The sequence below is a fragment of the Nicotiana tabacum genome, chromosome 2, assembly GCF_000715075.1.
Source record: "Nicotiana tabacum cultivar K326 chromosome 2, ASM71507v2, whole genome shotgun sequence".
Classification (NCBI taxonomy): Eukaryota; Viridiplantae; Streptophyta; class Magnoliopsida; order Solanales; family Solanaceae; genus Nicotiana; species Nicotiana tabacum.
This window is the reverse complement of record NC_134081.1, coordinates 124,354,007-124,375,408: the sequence shown is the minus strand read 5'-3', so window position 1 is coordinate 124,375,408 and position 21,402 is coordinate 124,354,007. Positions and strand designations below refer to the sequence as shown.

Below are 21,402 nucleotides of genomic sequence, written 5' to 3'. Positions count from 1 at the left end.
CTGAGCCTCGATCATGCCCCTCGACCCTGAGCCTCGATCATGGCCCTCGATCCTAAGCCTCGACCCTGGCTTCGATCCTGGCCCTCGACCCAGGCCTCGACCCTCGCCTTCGACCCTGGGCTCGATTTTTGGGCTTCGATCCTGGGCTCAATTTTTCTGGGCTCGATTTCTGCATTTCCAGTAAAAGAAAATTGCAGCAGGTGTTTAAGTCCAACTTTTGATCCATTAACCATCCGAAACTCACCCGAGGCCCTCGGGACCTCAACCAAAAACACCAACAAGTCCTAAAACATCACACGAACTTATTTGAAACCTCAAATCACATCAAACAACGCAAAAATCACAATTCACACCCAATTCAAGCTTAATGAAACTTAAGAATTTTCAACTTCTACATTCGATGTCGAAACCTATCAAATCAAGTCCGATTGACCTCAAATTTTGCACACAAGTCATAAATGACATAATGGAGCTATGAAAATTTTCGAAACTGGATTCCGACCCCGATATCAAAAAGTCAACTCCCCGGTCAAACTTTCAAACTTAAATTCATATTTTAGCCATTTCAAGCATATTTTAACTACGGACTTCCAAATAAAATTCCGAACACGCCCCTAAGTCCAAAATCACCATACGGAGCTGTTGGAATCATCAAAATTCTATTCAGGGGTCGTTTGCACATAAGTCGACATTCGGTCACTATTTGAACTTTAAGTTTTAAAACTTGGAACTTAGTGTTCCAATTCATTCCAAAACCTCACCGGACCCGAACCGACTACCTCGACAAGTTACATAACAGTTATAAATCACAGAATGAGCAGTAAATATAGGAGTGGGGCTACAACTTTTAAAATGACTGGTCGGGTCTGTCACGACCCAAAATCCATAAAGGTCGTGATGGCGCCGGACAACGCTGTCAGACAAGCCAACAATAAATACTAAATAAATTCTCATTTTGATATTTTTGGAGTCATAGTTGTTCCCCTCAATTAAATAGCAGAAGATGAAGTTTACAAAATAAGTAATAATATCTTTAAAAATTTCCAATACAGTACAACCCATAATCATCCCAAAACCCGGTGTCACAAGTGCATGAGCATTTACTAGGGAATTAAAAATAAAATACAGCATCTGTCCAGAATACAAATCAGACAGGAAAATATAATATTTCTGAAGGAGACTCTGTTGGCTGCGGATCGTAATACAGAATGCAGCTCACCTATGTCCCCACAATTATTAACCACACCTCTGTGCCCACAAGGCTGCTAGACAAATATGTACTTGCACAATAAAATGTGCAGCAAGAGTAGCATGAGTACGAAAACAACGTGTACCCAGTAAGTATCAAGTCTAATCTCGAAAAGGTAGAGACGAGATGGCCGACTTTGACACTCAATATGGGTCAATAATATTAAATAATCATGAAAATAGAAATATTTATATCAACATGATTCACAGAGTTAACAATAATTTTATTGAACCAGCAAAAGTAATTAAATTCCTTCAATTCCAATAAATTTCCGGTTTATCAATTAGCCTCATTTACAGGAAAAACAATAATTCCTTAACAAGCAGAGATAATTAAATTCTTTAAATTCCAATAATTTCCAAATTTCAATTAGCTTCACAAGCTGAAATAAACTATCAAAGTATCGTGTAATTATTATTATTAAGCACGATTTCTGCCGAGGTCGTTTGGCCCGATCCAGAGTTTCGTGTACACTGCTGAGGGACGAGCGGCACGATCCATAGATGCATCTATTCTGCCGAGGCGTTCGGCCTGCTCCACAAGAAAGGAGGGCATTTTCTTATGTACCTCCGGAATTAGAGTATGTTTATTATAAGATAAATTCGAGAGGATGAATAATTTTCTTTTAACAATTAATTAATTTAAACAGAAATAAGCATATGATTTCCATCTTTTACTATCTCTCACTAACAATTTACGATATATAACAAATAATGTAATTAAATAACGAATACAATTTATACAAGTAATTCATGCTTTGAGTCCTAAACTACCTCGACTTTAGCATTAATAGTTGCTACGCGCGGACTCTCGTCACCTCGTGCGTACGTGTCACGACCCAAAAATCCCACCGCATGCGTCGTGATGGCACTTAGTCTATAAGACTAGGTAAGCCGATTTCTATTACATTTTGAAGCCATTTTTAAAAAAAAAAAAATCTAATAGCGGAAATAATTACAATACATAACCTCCCAAGACTGGTAGTACTGAGTCACGAACTCTAACTGAATACATGAAATGATCACGAGGACCGAATATACAATACTGTTTGATTACAAATTAAAAGTACAATGAAATGAAAAGACTCCAAGGGACTGCGACGGCCAAGCAGCTCTACCTTGAATCCTTATTATCGCGCTTTAACTCTTCTCAAGTCTGATATCTTCAATATCTGGCTCTGCACAAAAATGTACAGAAGTGTAGTATGAGTACGCCACGGTCGGTACCCAGTAAGTATCAAGACTAACCTCAATGGAGTAGAGACGAGGTACAGTCAAGACTCTCACTAGTATAATAACATGTGCAATATAATATAAAAAATAATAGGAAACAAATAACAATAGGACAATATGGAATAACCAGTGATATGCACAACAGACAACAAGAATACCATTAATATCACTCAACAATTAATAAACACAAGTACACCCAATTAAATCAAGTCCTTCGAATAAATGTCTTTCACATATAATTCTTCCAGATAACTCTCTTTCAAATATAATTTTCTCAAATAATTATTTTTCAAATATAATTCTTTCAATACTTTCTAAATAAAAATCCTTCCAAATAAATATTTTGAGTATAATTCTTCAATTAAGAAGTCACCATGTGACACCTCATTTCATAATCATAAAAATACAGGTCTCATCCCATTTTCATATTTTTCATAAATACGGGTCTCGGCCCATTTTTCATATCTCCACGACACTTCGTGCCCATAATTAAATCATCATATTTTTCCGGCACCTCGTGCTCTCATTTCATATCATTTACTCACAGCACCTCGTGCCCACATTTCATATTTATAATCTGTTTGGCAATAGACACAGGCTCTCAATTTCAACATAAATCAGATTGTTACCAATTTACCAATAACAAGACAAATTGCACAATGTATAAAAGTAAACACAAGAAAATCACAACATCACATGAAAATTATCAACACCACAACCCCACATTGTCACATATCGTCCCTGACAATAGCCACCCTTATCGCTCTTATTGCCACCCTTATCGCTCCTATAGCGACCTTTATCACTCCGCCCAGACAATATCAATAGCCACCCTTATCGCTCCTATTGCCACCCTTATCGCTCCTATAGCCACCCTTATCGCTCCGCCCAGACAATATTCCAACAAACACAACAACAGTGAAATGCCACCCTTATACCCACATAATATCAACGGTGAAATGCCACCCTTATCTCCCCAAAATAGTAACTCACACAACACAACAATTTACACGGGAAATTAACACGACAATATAATAAAATCAATTCATATCACAATTTGCCCAATGGCCACAACCAAATTCCAAAGATATAACAAAATCAATTAATTTCACAACAAATAGCCCAAGGCTCCACACAATGTCTATAACACCCAAAAACAATCAATAGAGATAGAAATTACTCAGCATAAAGCAAAACCTTCATTAATGCAACTTTAGATAATTATATTAACACTTATTATTAAGCTCGCTTAAATTAATTGTTTGCATAAGAAAATTTATATTGGAATTAATTTCCAAGAAATATTAAACCAACAATACTCACGAAATTTCATAAATATTTCAAGTAACAATCACATCAAATTTATCATATAAAAACAAATTCAACAATAAGGATTTAGCCATGGCGAACAGATGATTTAATAGTTTTCCACAATTTTCCAATTTACTACACAATTGTCACAACCCAAATTATCCCTCTGTAAGGTGTCGTGATGGCACCTAGTCTTTACGACTAGGTAAGTCTAATATTGCGAAAAATATAAAGAAACACAACATTTTAAAGATAAACAACATATTATAAATAGCCAAGAGTAGTACCACTCGGCATATACAAAATAATTTCCCAAGCCCCGGAATATCACTAAGTCACAAGCTGCTATAATCTATGAGGCTCTATACAAAAGTCTGAAGATAATAAAGAAAGTCTCAAGGCGAGGGAGTAGAAGGGGACTCCGAAGAACTACGGACGCAAGCAGAAGTACCTTGAAGTCTCCTAGAATCAGCAGTATGTACTAACCCCGAGGCTAATAGCTCGCACTTGGATCTGCACACGAAAACATGTGCAGGGAAGGGCATGAGTACACCACAATGGTACCCAGTAAGTGCCAAGCCTAACCTCGGTCGAGTAGTGATGAGGTCAGGTCAAGGCCCTACCGGAGTAAATATAATAAATTAAACATTAAAAGATATAAGTAAAATTTATGGTGACACAGTTAAAGAGATTTTCGAAAGTTTAACAGTTAAGGGAGCCCTCGGCTCAGAACAAAGTAAACACAGTAGGAAATCTCTCGGGATACTGTCACGTAGTTTCAAATGAATATGCAGTACAGGGGAACCTCCCGGAATACGTCCGTAGTCCCAAAGTAAATATGCAGTACAGGGGGATCTCCCGGGATACGTTCGTAGTCCCAAAATAAATATGCAGTACAGGGGGATCTCCCGGAATACATCCGTAGTCCCAAAGTAAATATACAGTGCTGGGGGATCTCCCGGAATACGTCCGTAGTCCCAAAGTAAATATGCAGTGTTGGGGGATCTCCCGGAATATGTCCGTAGTCCCAAAATAAATATGCAGTACAAGATGAAATGACAGGTATGACATCGAGTTATACAGTTTATACTGGACACAGATAAGGCAAATAAGGACTTAGCTAAACATGATGCACAGAATGTCAATTAGGCAGTCAAAACACGTAAACATGCTTTTCTAGTCTAAACTACACAATTAAACATATTAGTACAACTTAATAAGATAAGCAATTTATGATTTAAAAAGGTTAAACAGGATTTTTGCAATAATAGCCCGTGTACGTACACGGCGCCCACACACCAAATAATATCAAGATATCCTAAGGGGGAAATCCCCAACACAAGGTTAGGCAAGCCACTTACCTCGAACCGCTCAAATCACCTCGATAACACGTTTTTGCCACGAGTATCCGACTCTAAATGGCCCGAATCTATTCAGATAAATTGCATAATATAAATATAACTACGAGTAACTAATTTAGCTAATTAATTCGAAGCTAAAGCGTGAAATTAGGAAAAACGCCCAAAACGTCACCACAGGCCCACGTCTCGGAATCGGGTAAAAGTCGCAAAATACGAACACCCATTCACTCACGAGTTTACTCGTACCAAAATTGCTCAAATTCGATACCAAAATCTCAATCAAAACCCCAAAATTTGGTCTAAGAATCTTTCTCAATTTTTCACCCCAAATTCGAAATTAAATCGATTAGTGGAATATAACCATAAAGGAGTTAGGAATCATTACCCAAAAACTTCCTCCGAAAATCTCTCAAAATTTCGCCTTCTACCGAGCTCTCAATCAATTTTTTGTGTTATGAACTCAACCCTCGTTTTTTAACCTTAAATTCTGCCCAGGTGCGTTCTTCTTCGCGAACGTGACATCATGATCGTGAACATGATGAACAATCTTCCACTGGCCCAAAATTCCTCCTTCGCGAACGCGAGGGGACTCTCACGAACGCGTACCTTCCACTGACGGACCCTTCGCGAACGCAGGAACCTCTACGCGAACACATAGGCTTAATGCCTGAAGCATCCTCTGCCCCGTTCCTTTACACGAATGCGAGGACTATATCGCGAACGCGTAGGCTTAAGGTCCAACACCTTCGCGAACGTGGGAACAACATCGTGAACATGAAGAACAACTTCGCTTCCTTTCCCAGATGCTCTACGCGATCGCAAGGCACCTCTCGCGAACGCGATGAAGGATTTTTCTGCAATAAAACACCATAAATCTGCCACTTCTCTAAGTCCAAAGATGACTCGTTGAGCATCCGAAACACACCCGAGGCCCCCGGGACCTCGACCAAACATACCAACCAATCCTAAAATACCATACGAACTTAGTCGAGCTCTCAAATCATATCAAACAACAATTAAATCACGAATCACCCTCCAATTCAAACTTAAAGAACTTGAAACTTCAAAATTCTACAACCAATGCCGAAACTTATCAAATCACGTCCGATTGACCTCAAATTTTACGAACAAGTCATAATCAACATTACGGACCTACTCCAACTTCCAGAATCAAAAAACGACCCCGATATCAAAAATTCCACTACCAGCCCAAAACTCAAAAAATTCGACTTTCGCCATTTCAAGCCTAAATGAGCTACGAACCTCCAAAACACAATCTGAACACGCTCCTAAACCCAAAATCACCTAACGGAGCTAACGGAACCGACGAAATTCCATTCCGGAGTTGTCTTCACACAGTTCCAACTACGGTCTAAATCCTAAGGCTTAAGCTCTCATTTAGGGCACCTCGAGTAGGAGGCATACTGGATACTGGCGGTGCATAATAGGGCTCCTGAGGTCTAGGAGGGGCTGGAACACCGCTGGCTGCTGGAAGAGCTGAATGAACAGGGCGACTCACAAAACCCCTACCATAGCGTGCTGCTGGTGCACGAGCTCCTGAATAATGACCAGTCTCTCGAGACCTCTTGGCCTCTCTCTCCTCTCTGTCCCGGGCAAACATGCCCTCCACCCTCCTGGCAATGCTCACTGCCTGCTGGTAAGTGATGTCCACTTCTAACTCCCTGGCCATACTGGTCCGAATATTGGGATGGAGTCCCTCAATGAAGCGACGAACCCTCTCTCTGACTGTAGCAACCAGAGCCGGCGCATGGCGAGCTAACTCACTGAAATGGACTGCATACTCTGACACAGTCATAGCACCCTGACGCAACTGCTCAAACTCTGCACGCCAAGCATCCCTGAGGCTCTAAGGAACATACTCACGCAAGAACATCTCTGAAAACTGAGTCCAAGTGAGTGAGGCTGCCTCGTCTGGACTACTCAACTCATAGGCACGCCACCACTGATATGATGCTCCCCTCAGCTGGAAAGATGTGAAAGAAACCCCACTCGTCTCCACAATGCCCATAGTGCGGAGAATACGATGTCACTCCTCAAGAAAACCCAGAGCATCATCTGAAGCTAGTCCGTTGAAAGTAGGTGGGTGGTACTTCTTGTACCTCTCAAGTGTGAGCTGCTCAGCCTTAGAAGCAGCTACCCTGATCTCTTGCTGAACTGGAGCCACTGGGGGCATAGGAATATACTCTGGGGCCTGATCAACCTGGACCCTCTGCTCAGGAGTGCGGGAGTCTGTGCCCCTCCCCCGGCCTGGGATTTAGCGGGAGCTATCGGAAATAGTCCATCCTGAGCCAGAGTGCTGAACATGCTCAAGAACTGAGCTAAAGTCTCCTGGAGGGCTGGAGTAGCAATAGGGATCTCCGGTGCTGGCCCTCCAGCTGGAGCTGCTGGGGGCTCCTCTGATGCAGCTCTCGCAGGTGCTCGGGCTGCATCGCGTGGTCGTCCTCTACCCCGACCCCGGCCTCTGGCGGCTCTAACAGGGGGCTCGGGTGCCTGATCGTCAGTCCTCCCAGTACGGGTCCTCACCATCTGTGAGAAAGAATAGAATAGAATCTTAGAATTTCGGGTGTCAATAACTCGCACGACAAGGAAATCAAGAAATATGATTGTTCTTAACAGTTACATAGCCTCCCGAAGATAAGTACGGATGTCTCCGCACCAATCCGCGAGATTCTAATAAACCGGCTTGTGACTCGCGACTCCTATGAACCTAGTGCTTGATACCAACTTGTCACCACCCAAATTATCCCTCCGTAAGGTGTCGTGATGGCACCTAGTCTTTACGACTAGGTAAGCCTAATATTGCAAAAAATATAAAGAAACATAATATTTTAAAGATAAACAACATATTATAAATAGCCAAGAGTAGTACCACTCGGCATATACAAAATAATTTCCCAAGACCCGAAATATCACTAAGTCACAAACTGCTATAATCTATGTAGCTCTATACAAAAGTCTGAAGATAATAAAGAAAGTCTCTAGGCGAGGGAGTAGAAGGGCAATCCGAAGATCTATGGACGCAAGCAGAAGTACCTTGAAGTCTCCTAGAATTAGCAGCACGTACTAAACCCGAGGCTGATAGCTCGCACCTGGATCTGCACATGAAAACATGTGCAAAGAAGGGCATGAGTACACCACAATGGTACCCAGTAAGTGCTAAGCCTAACCTCGGTCGAGTAGTGATGAGGTCAGGTCAAGGCCCTGCCGGAGTAAATATAATAAATTAAACAGTAAAAGATATAAGTAAAATTTATGGTGACACAGTTAAAGAGATTTTCGAAAATTTAACAGTTAAGGGAGCCCTCGGCTCAGAACAAAGTAAACACAATGGGAAATCTCTCGGGATACCGTCCCGTAGTTTCAAATGAATATGCAGTACAGGGGGATCTCCCGGAATATGTCCGTAGTCCCAAAGTAAATATGCAGTACAAGGGGATCTCCCGGGATACGTCCGTAGTCCCAAAATAAATATGCAGTACAAGATGAAATGACAGGTATGACATCGAGTTATACAGTTTATACTGGACACAGATAAGGCAAATAAGGACTTAGCTAAACATGACGCACAGAATGTCAATTAGGCAGTTAAAACACGTAAACATGCTTTTCTAGTCTAAACTACACAATTAAACATATTAGTACAACTTAATAAGAGAAGCAATTTATGATTTAAAAAGGTTAAATAGGATTTTTGCAATAATAGCCCGTGTACGTACTCGTCACCTCACGTACACGGTGCCCATACACCAAATAATATCAAGATATCCTTAGGGGGAAGTCCCCAACACAAGGTTAGGCAAGCCACTTACCTCGAACTGCTCAAATCACCTCGATAACATGTTCTTGCCACGAGTATCCGACTCCAAATGACCCGAATATATTCAAATAAATTGTATAATATAAATATAACTACGAGTAACTAATTTAGCTAATTAATTCGAAGCTAAAGCATGAAATTAGGAAAAACGCCCAAAAAGTCACCGCGGGCCCACGTCTCGAAATCGGGTAAAAGTCGCAAAATACGAATACCCATTCACTCACGAGTTTACCCATACCAAAATTGCTCAAATTCGATACCAAAATCTCGATCAAAACCCCAAAATTTGGCCTAAGAATCTTTCTCAATTTTTCACCCCAAATCCGAAATTAAATGATGAAATCAACCATAGATTAGTGGAATATAACCATAAAGGAGTTAGGAATCATTACCCAAAAACTTCCTCCGAAAATCTCTCCAAATTTCGCCTTCTACCTAGCTCTCAATCAATTTTTTATGTTATGAACTCAACCCTCATTTATGAACCTTAATTTCTGCCCAGGTGCATTCTTCTTCGCGAATGCGACATCACGATCGCGAACGCGATGAACAATCTTCCACTGGCCCAAAATTCCTCCTTCGCGAACGCGAGGGGACTCTCGCGAATGCCTACCTTCCATTGACGGCCCCTTCGCGAACGCGGGAACCTCTACGCGAACGTGTAGGCTTAATGCCCGAAGCTTCCTCTGTCCCGTTCCTTTACGCGAACGCGAGAACCATATCGTGAACGTGTAGGCTTAAGGTCCCACACCTTCGCGAATGCGGTAACAACATTGCGAATGTGAAGAAGAACTTCGCTGCCTTTCCCAGATGCTCTACACGATCGCAAGGAACCTCTCGCGAATGCGATGAAGGATTTTTCTGCAATAAAATACCAGAAATCTGCCACTTCTCTAAGTCCAAAGATGACTCGTTGAGCATCAGAAACACACCCGAGGCCCCCGGGACCTCGATCAAACATACCAACCAATCCTAAAACACCATACGAACTTAGTCGAGCTCTCAAATCATATCAAACAACGCTAAAATCACGAATCACCCTCCAATTCAAACTTAAAGAACTTGAAACTTCAAAATTCTACAACCGATGTCGAAACCTATCAAATCATGTCCGATTGACCTCAAATTTTGCGCACAAGTCATAATCAATATTACGGACCTACTCCAACTTTCGGAATCGGAAAACGACCCGGATATCAAAAATTCCACTACCGGCCCAAAACTCCAAAATTTTGACTTTTGCCATTTCAAGCCTAAATGAGCTACGAACCTCCGAAACACAATCCGGACACGCTCCTAAACCTAAAATCACCTAACGGAGCTAACGGAACCGACGGAATTTTATTCCGGAGTCGTCTTCACACAGTTCCGACTACGGCCCAAATCCTAAGGCTTAATCTCTCATTTAGGGACTAAGTGTCCCAAAACGCTCTGAAACTCAAAACTGATCATCCCGGCAAGTCACAATAGCAAAAAAAAGATTTGGGGAAAGCAGTTAATAGGGGATCGGGGTTATTACTCTCAAAACGACCGGCCGGGTCATTACAACAATAATGCCTAAGACTTTAATTCAATGAATTTTTGCATGTATAAGCCCAAGTACGTACTCGTCAGCTCGCGTACATGGATTTTCACATTTCACAAATGGCACATAAGACTCAATGCCTAAGGGGTAATTCCCCCACTCGAGATTAAGCAAGACGCTTACCTTTTTGAAGTTATACCGATATTCCAAAATCATCTTCTTGCTTGAATTAACCTCCAGACCGCTCAAATCTAACCAAATTAATTATATAAATTCATTAAAATTCATCGGAAACAATTTAGGATAATAATACGTCGACTAAAAAATTTATTCCAAAAAGTCAACAAAAGTCAACGCGGGACCCGCCTCTCGGAACCCGACATATCTTTCATGAAATCTGAACACCCATTCCGATACGAGTTCAACCATACCAATTTTATTGAATTCCAATAACAACTCGACTTCCAAATCTTAAATTTTTGTTTTTTGGAAGATTTTACAAAAATCTTGATTTCTTCCATTTAAATCCGAATTAAATGATGAATATAATCATGGATTCATGAAATATAAACACTTTAGGATATAGAATACTTATCCCAACCAAGCTAGTGAAACATCCCTCCAAAATCGCCCAAATCCGAGCTCCAAAAATCCAAAACGAAAAATGGCGAAATGACCATTTTTGGCCCTAAATGTTCTGCCCAGATTCCGCACCTACGGAAATATTTTCGCACCTGCGAGCTCGCTTTTGCGAGCCAATTCTCGCTTCTGTGATGTCCACTGGAGCGGCCCTCGCACCTGCGAAAGAGCTTCCGCTTCTGCGCTCACGCAGGTGCGGGAAATTCTTCGCACCTGTGGCCTCAGTCCAGCCCAACCAATTTTGCTTCTGCGAGCTTCCTTTCCCACTTTTGCGCTTCTACAGGTGCGGGATTTTCTTCGCACCTGCGACCACTGCCATGCCCTTCCATCTTTGCTTCTGCGATGGCTCCCTCTCTTCTGCGTGGTCGCACCTGCACCAAAAATTCCGCAGGTGCGAATCCAATAGCTGCTGCCATTTTCCAACAGCTTTTTCCAAGTCTGAATTGCTCTGTTAACCTTCCAAAATCCACCTGAGGCCCCCGGGACATCAACCAATTATACCAACATGTCCCAAAATATAATATAAACTTAGTCGATGCTTCAAACCGCATCAAACAATGCCGGAATTACGAATCGCGCATCGAATCGAATTATGAGTTTTCAAATCTTTCAACTTCTATATTTTGCGCCGAAACGTATCAAATCAATCCGGAATAACTTCAAATTTTGCACACAAGTCATAATTAACATAATGGAGCTATTCCCATTTTCGGAATCGAAATCCAGCCTCGTTATCAAAAATTCACCCTTCGGTCGGACTTTTCCAAAATCTTATATTTTTCAACTTTCGCCAAAATGTGTCGAATTGTCCTACGGACTTCCAAATCCAAATCCGAACATACGCGTAAGTCCGAAATCATCATACGAAGCTATTGCCATCATCGAAATTCCATTCCGAGGTCGTTTGCTCAAAAGTCGACCCCCTGGTCAACTCTTTCCATTTAAGCTTCAAAATGAGAATTTTTCTTTAAATTAAATTTCGAATCTTCCGAAAACCAAACTCGACCACACACGCGGGTCATAATACATATTGTGAAGCTTCTCGAGACCTTAAGTCACTGTACGGGGAGTAATTTCTTAAAATGACAAGTCGGGTCGTTACAGTACGTAGCCCCCACAATTAGCAATAATTATTAATTTAATTATCGATGGGGTAATTTTCCCTCACAAGATTAGACAAGAGACTTACCTTGTCTCAATGCCCACTTCCGATCACGATGTCGTGTAAAAATCCCAATTCGGTGCCGAAAATTCGAAACTATCCAATAGTTATATGAAATAATTAATACATGTTAAATAATTCAAAATTTATCTATTAAATAAATTACCCTATCCAAAATGGCAAAATTTTTAAAATTCACCCCGGGCCCACATGCCCGGATTTCGGAAATTTTCGGAGGGAATCGTTACCCATAATCTCAAAAACTCAAAGTATTTAACTTGCAATAGGTAGGAATCACTTACCTTGACATAAATGATGAAAATGGAGCTCCAAAATCGCTCCTAGGTCGGCTCCCATGGAGAAAATGAGATAAAATGAGCCAAACCCATTTTTTCAAACTTATACACTGCCCAGACAACCCTTCATCGCGTTCGCGAGCCTCCCATCGCGTTCGCGATGAACAAAAATTCTCATAAGCTATTTTCAAACTCTTTTCAGACAGTCTCTAGTATAATAATCATAATGTTTTATACAAAACTCCAAATCATGAATGGTTTGACTTTGTGGAAACTAGATATCAAGGACTATAATTTTCATATGTTGATCATCTCTCAACTCCTTATAGATGTTTAGATATAAACTGTCAAAGTCAGCCCTATGCAACACAAATTTCTTCTTCATCTTTCCGGATATCCTGTAGTGTACCAGCCATACCTTTTTGTAAAAAAATCCAAATGCTAAATGGTTTGCCTTTCTGAAAATTAGACACAAAGGGATACAACTTTTATTTTTGGATCATCTCCAAATTTCTTATAGATTGTGAGATATGTGCCTCCGAAGTCAGACCTGCGAAACAAAGATTTTCTTCTTCGCGAACACGAGAATCTCTTCACGAACGCGAAGAACAAAATCCCAGAAGCCAAATCCTTCTTCGCGAACGCGAGAGGATCCTCGCGAACGTGAAGAACAACACCAGACACCAGCATCAGCTATTGCAAAATAGCCCGAAAATGATCCGAAACCACCCCGAAACACACTCAAGGCCTCCAGGACCCCGTCCAATCATACCAACCAGTCCCATAACATAACACAAACTTCCTCGAGGCCTCAAATCACATCAAACAAAATCAAAATCATGAATCGCACCCCAATTCAAGCTTAATGAACTTTAGAACTTCAAACTTCTACTTTCCATTCCGGAACCTATCAAATCACGTCCGATTGACCTTAAATTTTGCACACAAGTCACATTCGACATTATGGACCTACTCCAACTTCCGGAATCGGAATCCGACCCCGATATTAAAAAGTCCACTCCCGGTCAAACTTCTCAAAAACCTTCAAATTTCTAACTTTTGCCAAATTATCCCAAAATGACCTACGGACCTCCAAATCCACATTCGGACGCGCTCCTAACACCAGAATCACCATACGGAGCTATTCCCATACTCGGAATCCCAAACGGACATCGATAACCTTGAAATGCACTTCAACCCAAATTTATGAAATTTTTCCAAAATGCTAACTTTCACATTAGGTGCTGAAACACTCCCGGGTTATCCAAAACTCGATACCAACATACGCCCAAGTCCAAAATCATCATACGAACCTGTTAGAACCTTCAAATCTCGATTCAAAGATTGTTTACTCAAAAATTCAACTTTAGTCAATTCTTCCAACTTAAAGCTTCCGAAATGAGAATTTTCTTTCCAAATAAACTCTGAACTTCCGAAATTTCAATTCCGACCATGCGTGCAAGTCATAATACCTGAAGTGAAGCTACTCGTAGCCTCAAACTGCTGAACGACAAGCTAGGGCTCAAAACGACCGGTCAGATCGTTACAAGGTCATTACATTTTATTTTTCTGTGATATATAAATTATTGTCTTCTTCGGTGATGTACTAGTTGAATTTATTATTATGTGTTTTGTGCTCCTTGTTGTATTGTGTTGGCTTGGGATTTTTAGTACGAGACTCTGAAGATTTATATTTTTGGTTTTTACTGATTTTTGATGACTAAATTGTTTTAAATAAAAGAAAATTTCTATTATGCTTTAAATTAATAAGTATTACATACAAATCGGTAGTTTATCTGATGCTTTAATTTAAGTGCAAGTGTCATTTTTTTCACTCAAACTATTTCTAAAGTAAATTGATCGTGCAGATTCTTTTATATATTGATATTTTTGGCACGTGAGTTGTCCGTGCAGTTGTGATAGAAATATGGGCACGAGGTGCCGTGAAAATATGAAAATGGGCTAAGACCCATAATTTTATGAATATGAAATGAGGTGTCACAAGGTGACTTTTATTTGAAGGAATTATATTCCAAAATTGTATTTGAAAGATATTTATTTGAAGGAAGTATATTCGAAATAAAATTATCGGAAAGTATTACATCCTGCAGATTATTATTTGAAAGAATTATATTTGAAGGACTTGATTAATTGGTTGTACTTGTATTCATTATTTGTTGAGCAATATTTATGGTGTTCTTGCCGCCCTGTTGTTTATATCACTTGTTGATTATTATTGCCATCATTGTTATTTGTTTCCTATTATTTTTGTATGCTATATTACACAAGTTATTAGACTAGTGAGTGTCTTGACTATACCTCGTCACTACTCCACTGAGGTTAGTCTTGATACTTACCGGGTACTGACTGGTGTACTCATACTACACTTCTGCACATTTTTGTGCAGAGCCGGGTATGGGAGATATCGGACTCTGGCAGAGTTAGTGTGTTGATCGCAAGGATTCAAGGTAGAGTTGATTGGTCGCCGCAGTCTCTTAGAGTCTTTCCATTTTATTGTATTGTCAACTCTTATTCGAACAGTATTGTATATTCGATCTTGAGATTCATTGCATGTATTCAGTTAGAGTTCGTGACTCAGTATTACCAGTCTTTGGAAGGTGTTATAATTATTTTCGATGTTGGTTTCGACACTTGTATTAAATTATATGTTTTTAAAAAAAAATGGCTTGAATTGTAATTGTAATTGACTTACCTAGTCTTAGAGACTAAGTGCCATCACGACGCCTGTGGTGGAATTTTGAATCGTGACACAAAACAACCAACATATTTAATTTTTCAATTTATTTTATTTATCCTTATTAACAAAAGTATTTTTATGTTATTTATTTGTTTCAGTATTAACTATTAGGTCATATATATAAATATTCCTAAAGAAGTCCTCATAAATCACAATAAAGGTATGAGAAGTTTTGCAAGCGGGGTCTCTTCGTTTATTGAGCTAACTAAATGAGATCACCATTCACCATTTTCTGAAACTTAAAATTTCTTAATAATATTATTCATAAATTATGTGAGGTAATATCCAATCAGTTGAACTCAAGTACCGTGTTACTAAATATTATTAATGAATAGCTTCTAATCAGTTAGATGTAATTTGATTTTATGATTCAAAAAATTAAAATGCGTATGCAAATAATAATAAATATTACAAACACTATTGTAATGATTTATCTTAATTTACATTAAAATTTACATGAAATAGACTTTTATACCTTTCGAGAATTATATTACATTATAATACCTTCATATGGTCAGAATAATAATACTAAATATTAATATTTTATCTTAATTTTTTATGATAATCATTTTATTTCTTTACAGAAACACATGTTGTTGGGTTTAAACAATACCCATCCAATTAAATTCTCTGTATGATAATTAAACCTAATAATATGGAGTCTTTTTTTTATTTTTCGCATTCTTCACTTAAATTTCAGTAAGGAATAAGATGAAATTCATATTATGTATTTGAGGAAATAGAATTTATTTTTTAAGGTCATAAAGAGCATAATATTATTACATGATATATTTGATTACAAGTCAACATATTATTTTGTTATGTTTGAGCCACTAAAGCAAACACACAACTCATATACCAAAGTTATGATAAGACATTAGAATTATATATCTATCTATACTGTATTAAAAGCACGAAGTACCATATTGAAAGCACGAATCCCCTATCGAAATATCGTTCGCCTTTTCTCCCCCATAAAAATAGGTTTCACATTGGACAAAATTATAATTATAATTTAATTATTTTTCTAATATTTAAGAATTTCAAATCAACTAAAATATTAGTTTTTAAATCTTTCCTTATTTGAATTATGTAAATTCCTAATATTTAGGAACTTAATTCACCTAAGAAATTTATATCTTTAGAATTCTGATCCTAATTAAATAGATATCCAAGAGCAGGCGCTATCCATGTGTTTTCATTCTTCCTAATTTTTCTTTTAATGAGAATATTGATTTTATATCATTAAATTCTTATTCTGATTAAATAGACTATCCCAGATCAAATGTTAGGTTCATACATGTATTTTCATTCTTTCTTCCTAATTTTTTTAACAAGTATAATAAAAATTAATACTATTATTGTTATTACTAGAATTACTAGAATATTTAAAAAGTACATTGATCAATAATTTGAACAAATTACTAACAAATATTTAAGAATACAATAGAAAGAGAGAATGAGAGACGGAGAGAAGTGATTGATAAAAGGCAATAACACTAATGGTTTTACAAACACAAATCCAAAAGTGAAAATCATGTCAATTATTTTTACGCTTTGATAATCATTTTTTTACACTTTGATTTTCATTGGATAAAATTATAATGACAGTTAATATTTAAATTACGGTTGAGCTAATATGAAGAATTTGACGTGATACACACGTGCAACGCACGCACACTAAAATTAGTGTAGTTATAAGAAAAAAAAGAACATTTAGAGCCCGTTTGGACATAAGAAATTTTTTATTTTTTTCAAAATATTTTCACTTTTTTACGAAATTAGTGTTTGGCCATAAAATTTGTAATTTTCACTAGATAAATTTTAGAATTTTTTAAAAATTTAAAAAACTCCAAAAAGTTATTTTTTAAAATTTTCATTCATATCACTTATAAAACTTCAAAAATAACCCAAAATTATATTCATGTCCAAACGCAACTCTAATTTTCAAATACTATTTTCGCTTTAAAAAAAATTTCAGTTTTTTTTGCAATTTTACAATTCCTATGTCCAAACGACCACTTAATATTAAATTATTTCTAAATTTAAAAATATTATAATTATTTTTATAATAAATTGACTAATAGAGTATTAAAATAGTGACACATAAAGTAAAACTGAACTTGGAGTATAATATAAACTTTGTAATTTAAAATAAATAATTCTTGGTTAGCACATGAATTAAAGTTTCCGGAACCAAACCGTCAAAAACTTGTGTACCCATTAAGGTAACTCTATTCAATAATCAGTAATAAATCAAAACAAAGAATCATTTGTGCTTTGTTTTGGTTTTATTTGTTGGTTTTAATCATCAGATGGAATCGAAAGATGGAGTTGGAGAAATAGACCGGTTAGAGAGGGGTTTGTTAGTGGAGCATGTCTCAGACGAAGAAGAAGAAGAAGCAGTTGTTTATACGGCGTCGTTTGAAGAAGCTGAAGATAATTTCGTAAAATATCAAACAGCTCGATGGGTATTGTATTCACTGCTGCTAATATTGGCTTGGGGAATAGGGCTAATCATGTTGCTTTACTTGCCCCTTCGGAGGTATATTTTGCGCAAAGATATCCGCTCCAGGAAACTTTATCTCACTCCCAATGCCATTGTTTACAAAGTAAAGTAACTCCTTTTTTTCCCCAGATTCTTTTTTCTTTTACTAATTATTTACCGCCTCCGTCTTAATTTATGCAACGTGTTTAACTGTGCATGAAGTTTTAAGAAAGAAAAACTTAATTGTGTGCTCATTAAATATTTATAAATATTAAATTTAAAATCCATATATTACCACTTGAAGCTGTCGTTTTAAAATTTAGAATCCATAAAGTTGAAATCCCGGCTCCGCCACTAAATTTAAGGGTTAATTGGGAAGGTTAAAGTTATATTGTTTCTAAAGAAAATGTTTTTTTTTTTTGGAACAAACTAAAAAGAAAATACCATCACATAAATTGGGATAGAGGGTGTACTTGTTTTGCTTCTTTGTTCATGTATCATATTGGTGTGTGCATGTTGTATAAAAAGATATGATTTTGTACACCCTTTTCTCATTTAATTCATTTGTGCTAACTTGCAATCTTCAATTTTTATATATGATCTTGGTCAGTTTGATTAATTAGCCTGATATTATGCTATTGTATACCATGGATCAAATGTGACCTTTACTTGAATTATATAAAAGATTTTCTGCACGTGTGTCAAGTTTTGCTTAGTGTTTGATTTTCTGGTCTAGGTAACAAAACCAGTTCCATTTCCTTGTTTTGGGGATTTGAAAAAGGAGAAATATGTTCTATTGCCATCAGTTGCTGACATTATAGTTGAACAAGGTAAAAGTGATTTTCTTGCTCTGTTTTTTGTTGTTGAGATATTTCGGTCAATTGCCAAGTTGAGATGTTTTTGAATTTTCTAGTATAGATGATATGAATGAGCTAGGATATAATGTTTACCTCTTATTGATGGCTGATATTTCTAGTTCAATTATAATCAAGTTATTCGTGCATGAAAAAGGAGAAGAAAAACATTTCAGCGTCTCTTTTTATGGGTTCCTTGAAGTTCCTTAGTTCCTTAAGTATGCAGAACTTTTAATAAGCGGTATTGATATTCAAGAAAATAAACAAACTAGGACAAATAATGAGAGAGGAGAAGTTTTGTAACAATAATTATAGCAAATCAATACGTCCAAAATATACAAATCACAAAAGTAGAGTAAGCTTTTTAAAATTAAGATGCCAAATTTCATTATATATGCTGAAATAACTTTTTACGCATTGAATTTTTTTTCTCATTTATAGTGCATGGAAGTATTTTGTCCAATAGGATTAATTGATTATTTTTGAAGATGAGATTGAGTGTTACCTTTCTGTGAACTCCAATTTTTCAGAGGGACCAAGCTAAAAGTTTTAAAAAGAAAATTTATCTCAACTGTTGGAGTTCAATCCCGCAACATCATTCAAGGAAATGAAGCACTTTTCCAATACGCCGAACGCCACTATTTGGCATAAAGGGTCATCTTATATATAATATTAGTTTCTTTGTTTTTACATATATATGTACATTGTAAAATTTTCTGACCAAGCGGTGTCAGATGACACTGCTTGGGTAAACGTGCATCTGCCCCTGCACCTGATATTCTCCTAAAGATTTCACAGTGGGCCTTTTAGATGCTCCCGGTTGTGAATCTCCTGATAAACTCTAAACTCGATTGGGAGGATACAAGGGAATTTTAATCCTGCCAGTGCATTTTTTTAACTAGCTGGAGTTTTAACTCCACCTACAATGTTGGTACCTAAAAGAACTGGAAAAAGAACCTACCACAATCATCTAGTTGTGACTTACTGACATTCAATAGTGTTTAGTATTGAATACATGATCTTTTGCTTGATCTCCCATGGGGCTGATAAAAAAATGAAGGATCAAAAGTACATGTAGTTGAGTAACTGACCAAATGAATGCTCCTTTCTTTTCCAAAAAGCGGAAAGCGACAACAAACTATAAGAGCAGGATAGATCTTCTTTAGGTTAAAGCTTCAACATAATCTTTTTTCTGTAATTTGGTCAACCAGTACTTCACCGGGTGCGTGAAAAAATTTACTGCTCGGAGGCATTTCTTCCAGATATCTTCTTGTGGATTATCATATCAAAACTTTGCAAATCCAGAGAACGAACACTTGCAGAAATGCACTCCTATGATTTCTATCATTTGCTAGGCTTGGTACGAGATCAAAGCTTGAGTCTTCTGTACTGATGTAATTGCCAGGTTATTTACAGTCCCTATGTGGGGTCTATTCGGTGAGAATTGAAAATGTTGGTGTGAGAAGGTCCCCAAGTGATGATCTCCAAATCCAAGGAATTGCAAATCCTCTTGATTTCAGGAAGGTCTGCTTTACCTCTAGTTATTAACTACTTATTAAGATTATTTTCTCTTAGAGATACTAATAATCCCTCCTTAAGCGAGCTTGCTATAGTTTTAAAAACCGTGCCGTGAATCTAAGATATGGTGACATGTGAATCTATGATACATTTTCTAGGCTGTTCTAACGCGACTATCAAATCTTAGAAGTGAGGCATTCTCTAGACAAGCTTCAGCTGTTGATAATACTTTGAATTTGAGAATTGGTTATTCCTCTGCTGCTTCGGTATGTTGTGACTAGATCAAGTCTTTTGTATTTTCTTGATCTCTTTTTTTTTTCAATAGCAAATTCTTGGTCTCGTTTTTTGTGATTGGCAGATGTCCCCATCCAGATCCATCAGACATGATTCTTTATCTCATTCGGGAGACCTCGCTGTATTACATAAGCTGGAAGAAGTTGGAAGTTCCGTGAAGGTAAAGAAGTATACGACTTTCCCTAAATCAACTTGAGTATGTCTTCTGCTGTCTAGTAATGTATGTGATTTTGCTCAGAGGGTTCAAAATCTGATTGAAGAACACCACCTTCAAACACCAGAACATGCGGCTTAAGGTAAGCGCGTGTACACAGGAGGTCATATAATTCGGCGGCCAACTCTGTTCATTACTTTCAATGGTTATATCATGTTATTATTAGCTGCACAGGCGCATTTGTTCATTTCAGATGCTTGGCAAATGAGTTAGGATGTTTCTCTAGAAAATCTGCAAGTTCAGATGCTTCTCATTATGTGGGGTTTGCTTCCTCATTCCATATCAAATTTCGTTTGCTCAGCGTAGCTTTTTTGGAACTAGAATTAGGTTGCCCAGTTAACAGTCTAGTCAACATAGGTAGCTCATTCAATTAACTGTCTCATCTCGAGTTTTTATAAATATTTGCAGTGTTTGTTGTGAAAATATCTGTTGCAATAAATTATACTCCCCATATAGGGGTGTACAAAGGAAACCGACAAACCGCACCAAACCGATAATCCGAGTCAAACCGAGAAAGACTATGGTTCGGTTTGATTTGGTTTGGTGTTTGAAAAAATTCGACCATAATTGGTTTGGTCTGGTTTTAACTAACAAAAGTCAAACAGCAATCAAACCAACCCGACATTACATGTATAGAATGTTTGAATATATTTAATACATAAA

General features: G+C 37.7%; 1 protein-coding gene across 1 annotated transcript; it reads left to right on the top strand.

Moving 5' to 3' along the window:
- Positions 1-17,517: 17,517 nt before the first annotated feature.
- LOC107815104 (uncharacterized) lies at positions 17,518-20,995 on the top strand. Its single transcript, XM_016640623.2, has 7 exons — positions 17,518-17,599; positions 17,687-17,983; positions 18,596-18,689; positions 20,119-20,237; positions 20,390-20,497; positions 20,590-20,685; positions 20,764-20,995. Exons 2-7 carry the CDS (start codon positions 17,687-17,689, stop codon positions 20,818-20,820), a joined length of 771 nt encoding a protein of 256 aa, XP_016496109.1. The 5' UTR covers positions 17,518-17,599; the 3' UTR covers positions 20,821-20,995.
- The last annotated feature ends 407 nt before the right edge of the window (positions 20,996-21,402 follow it).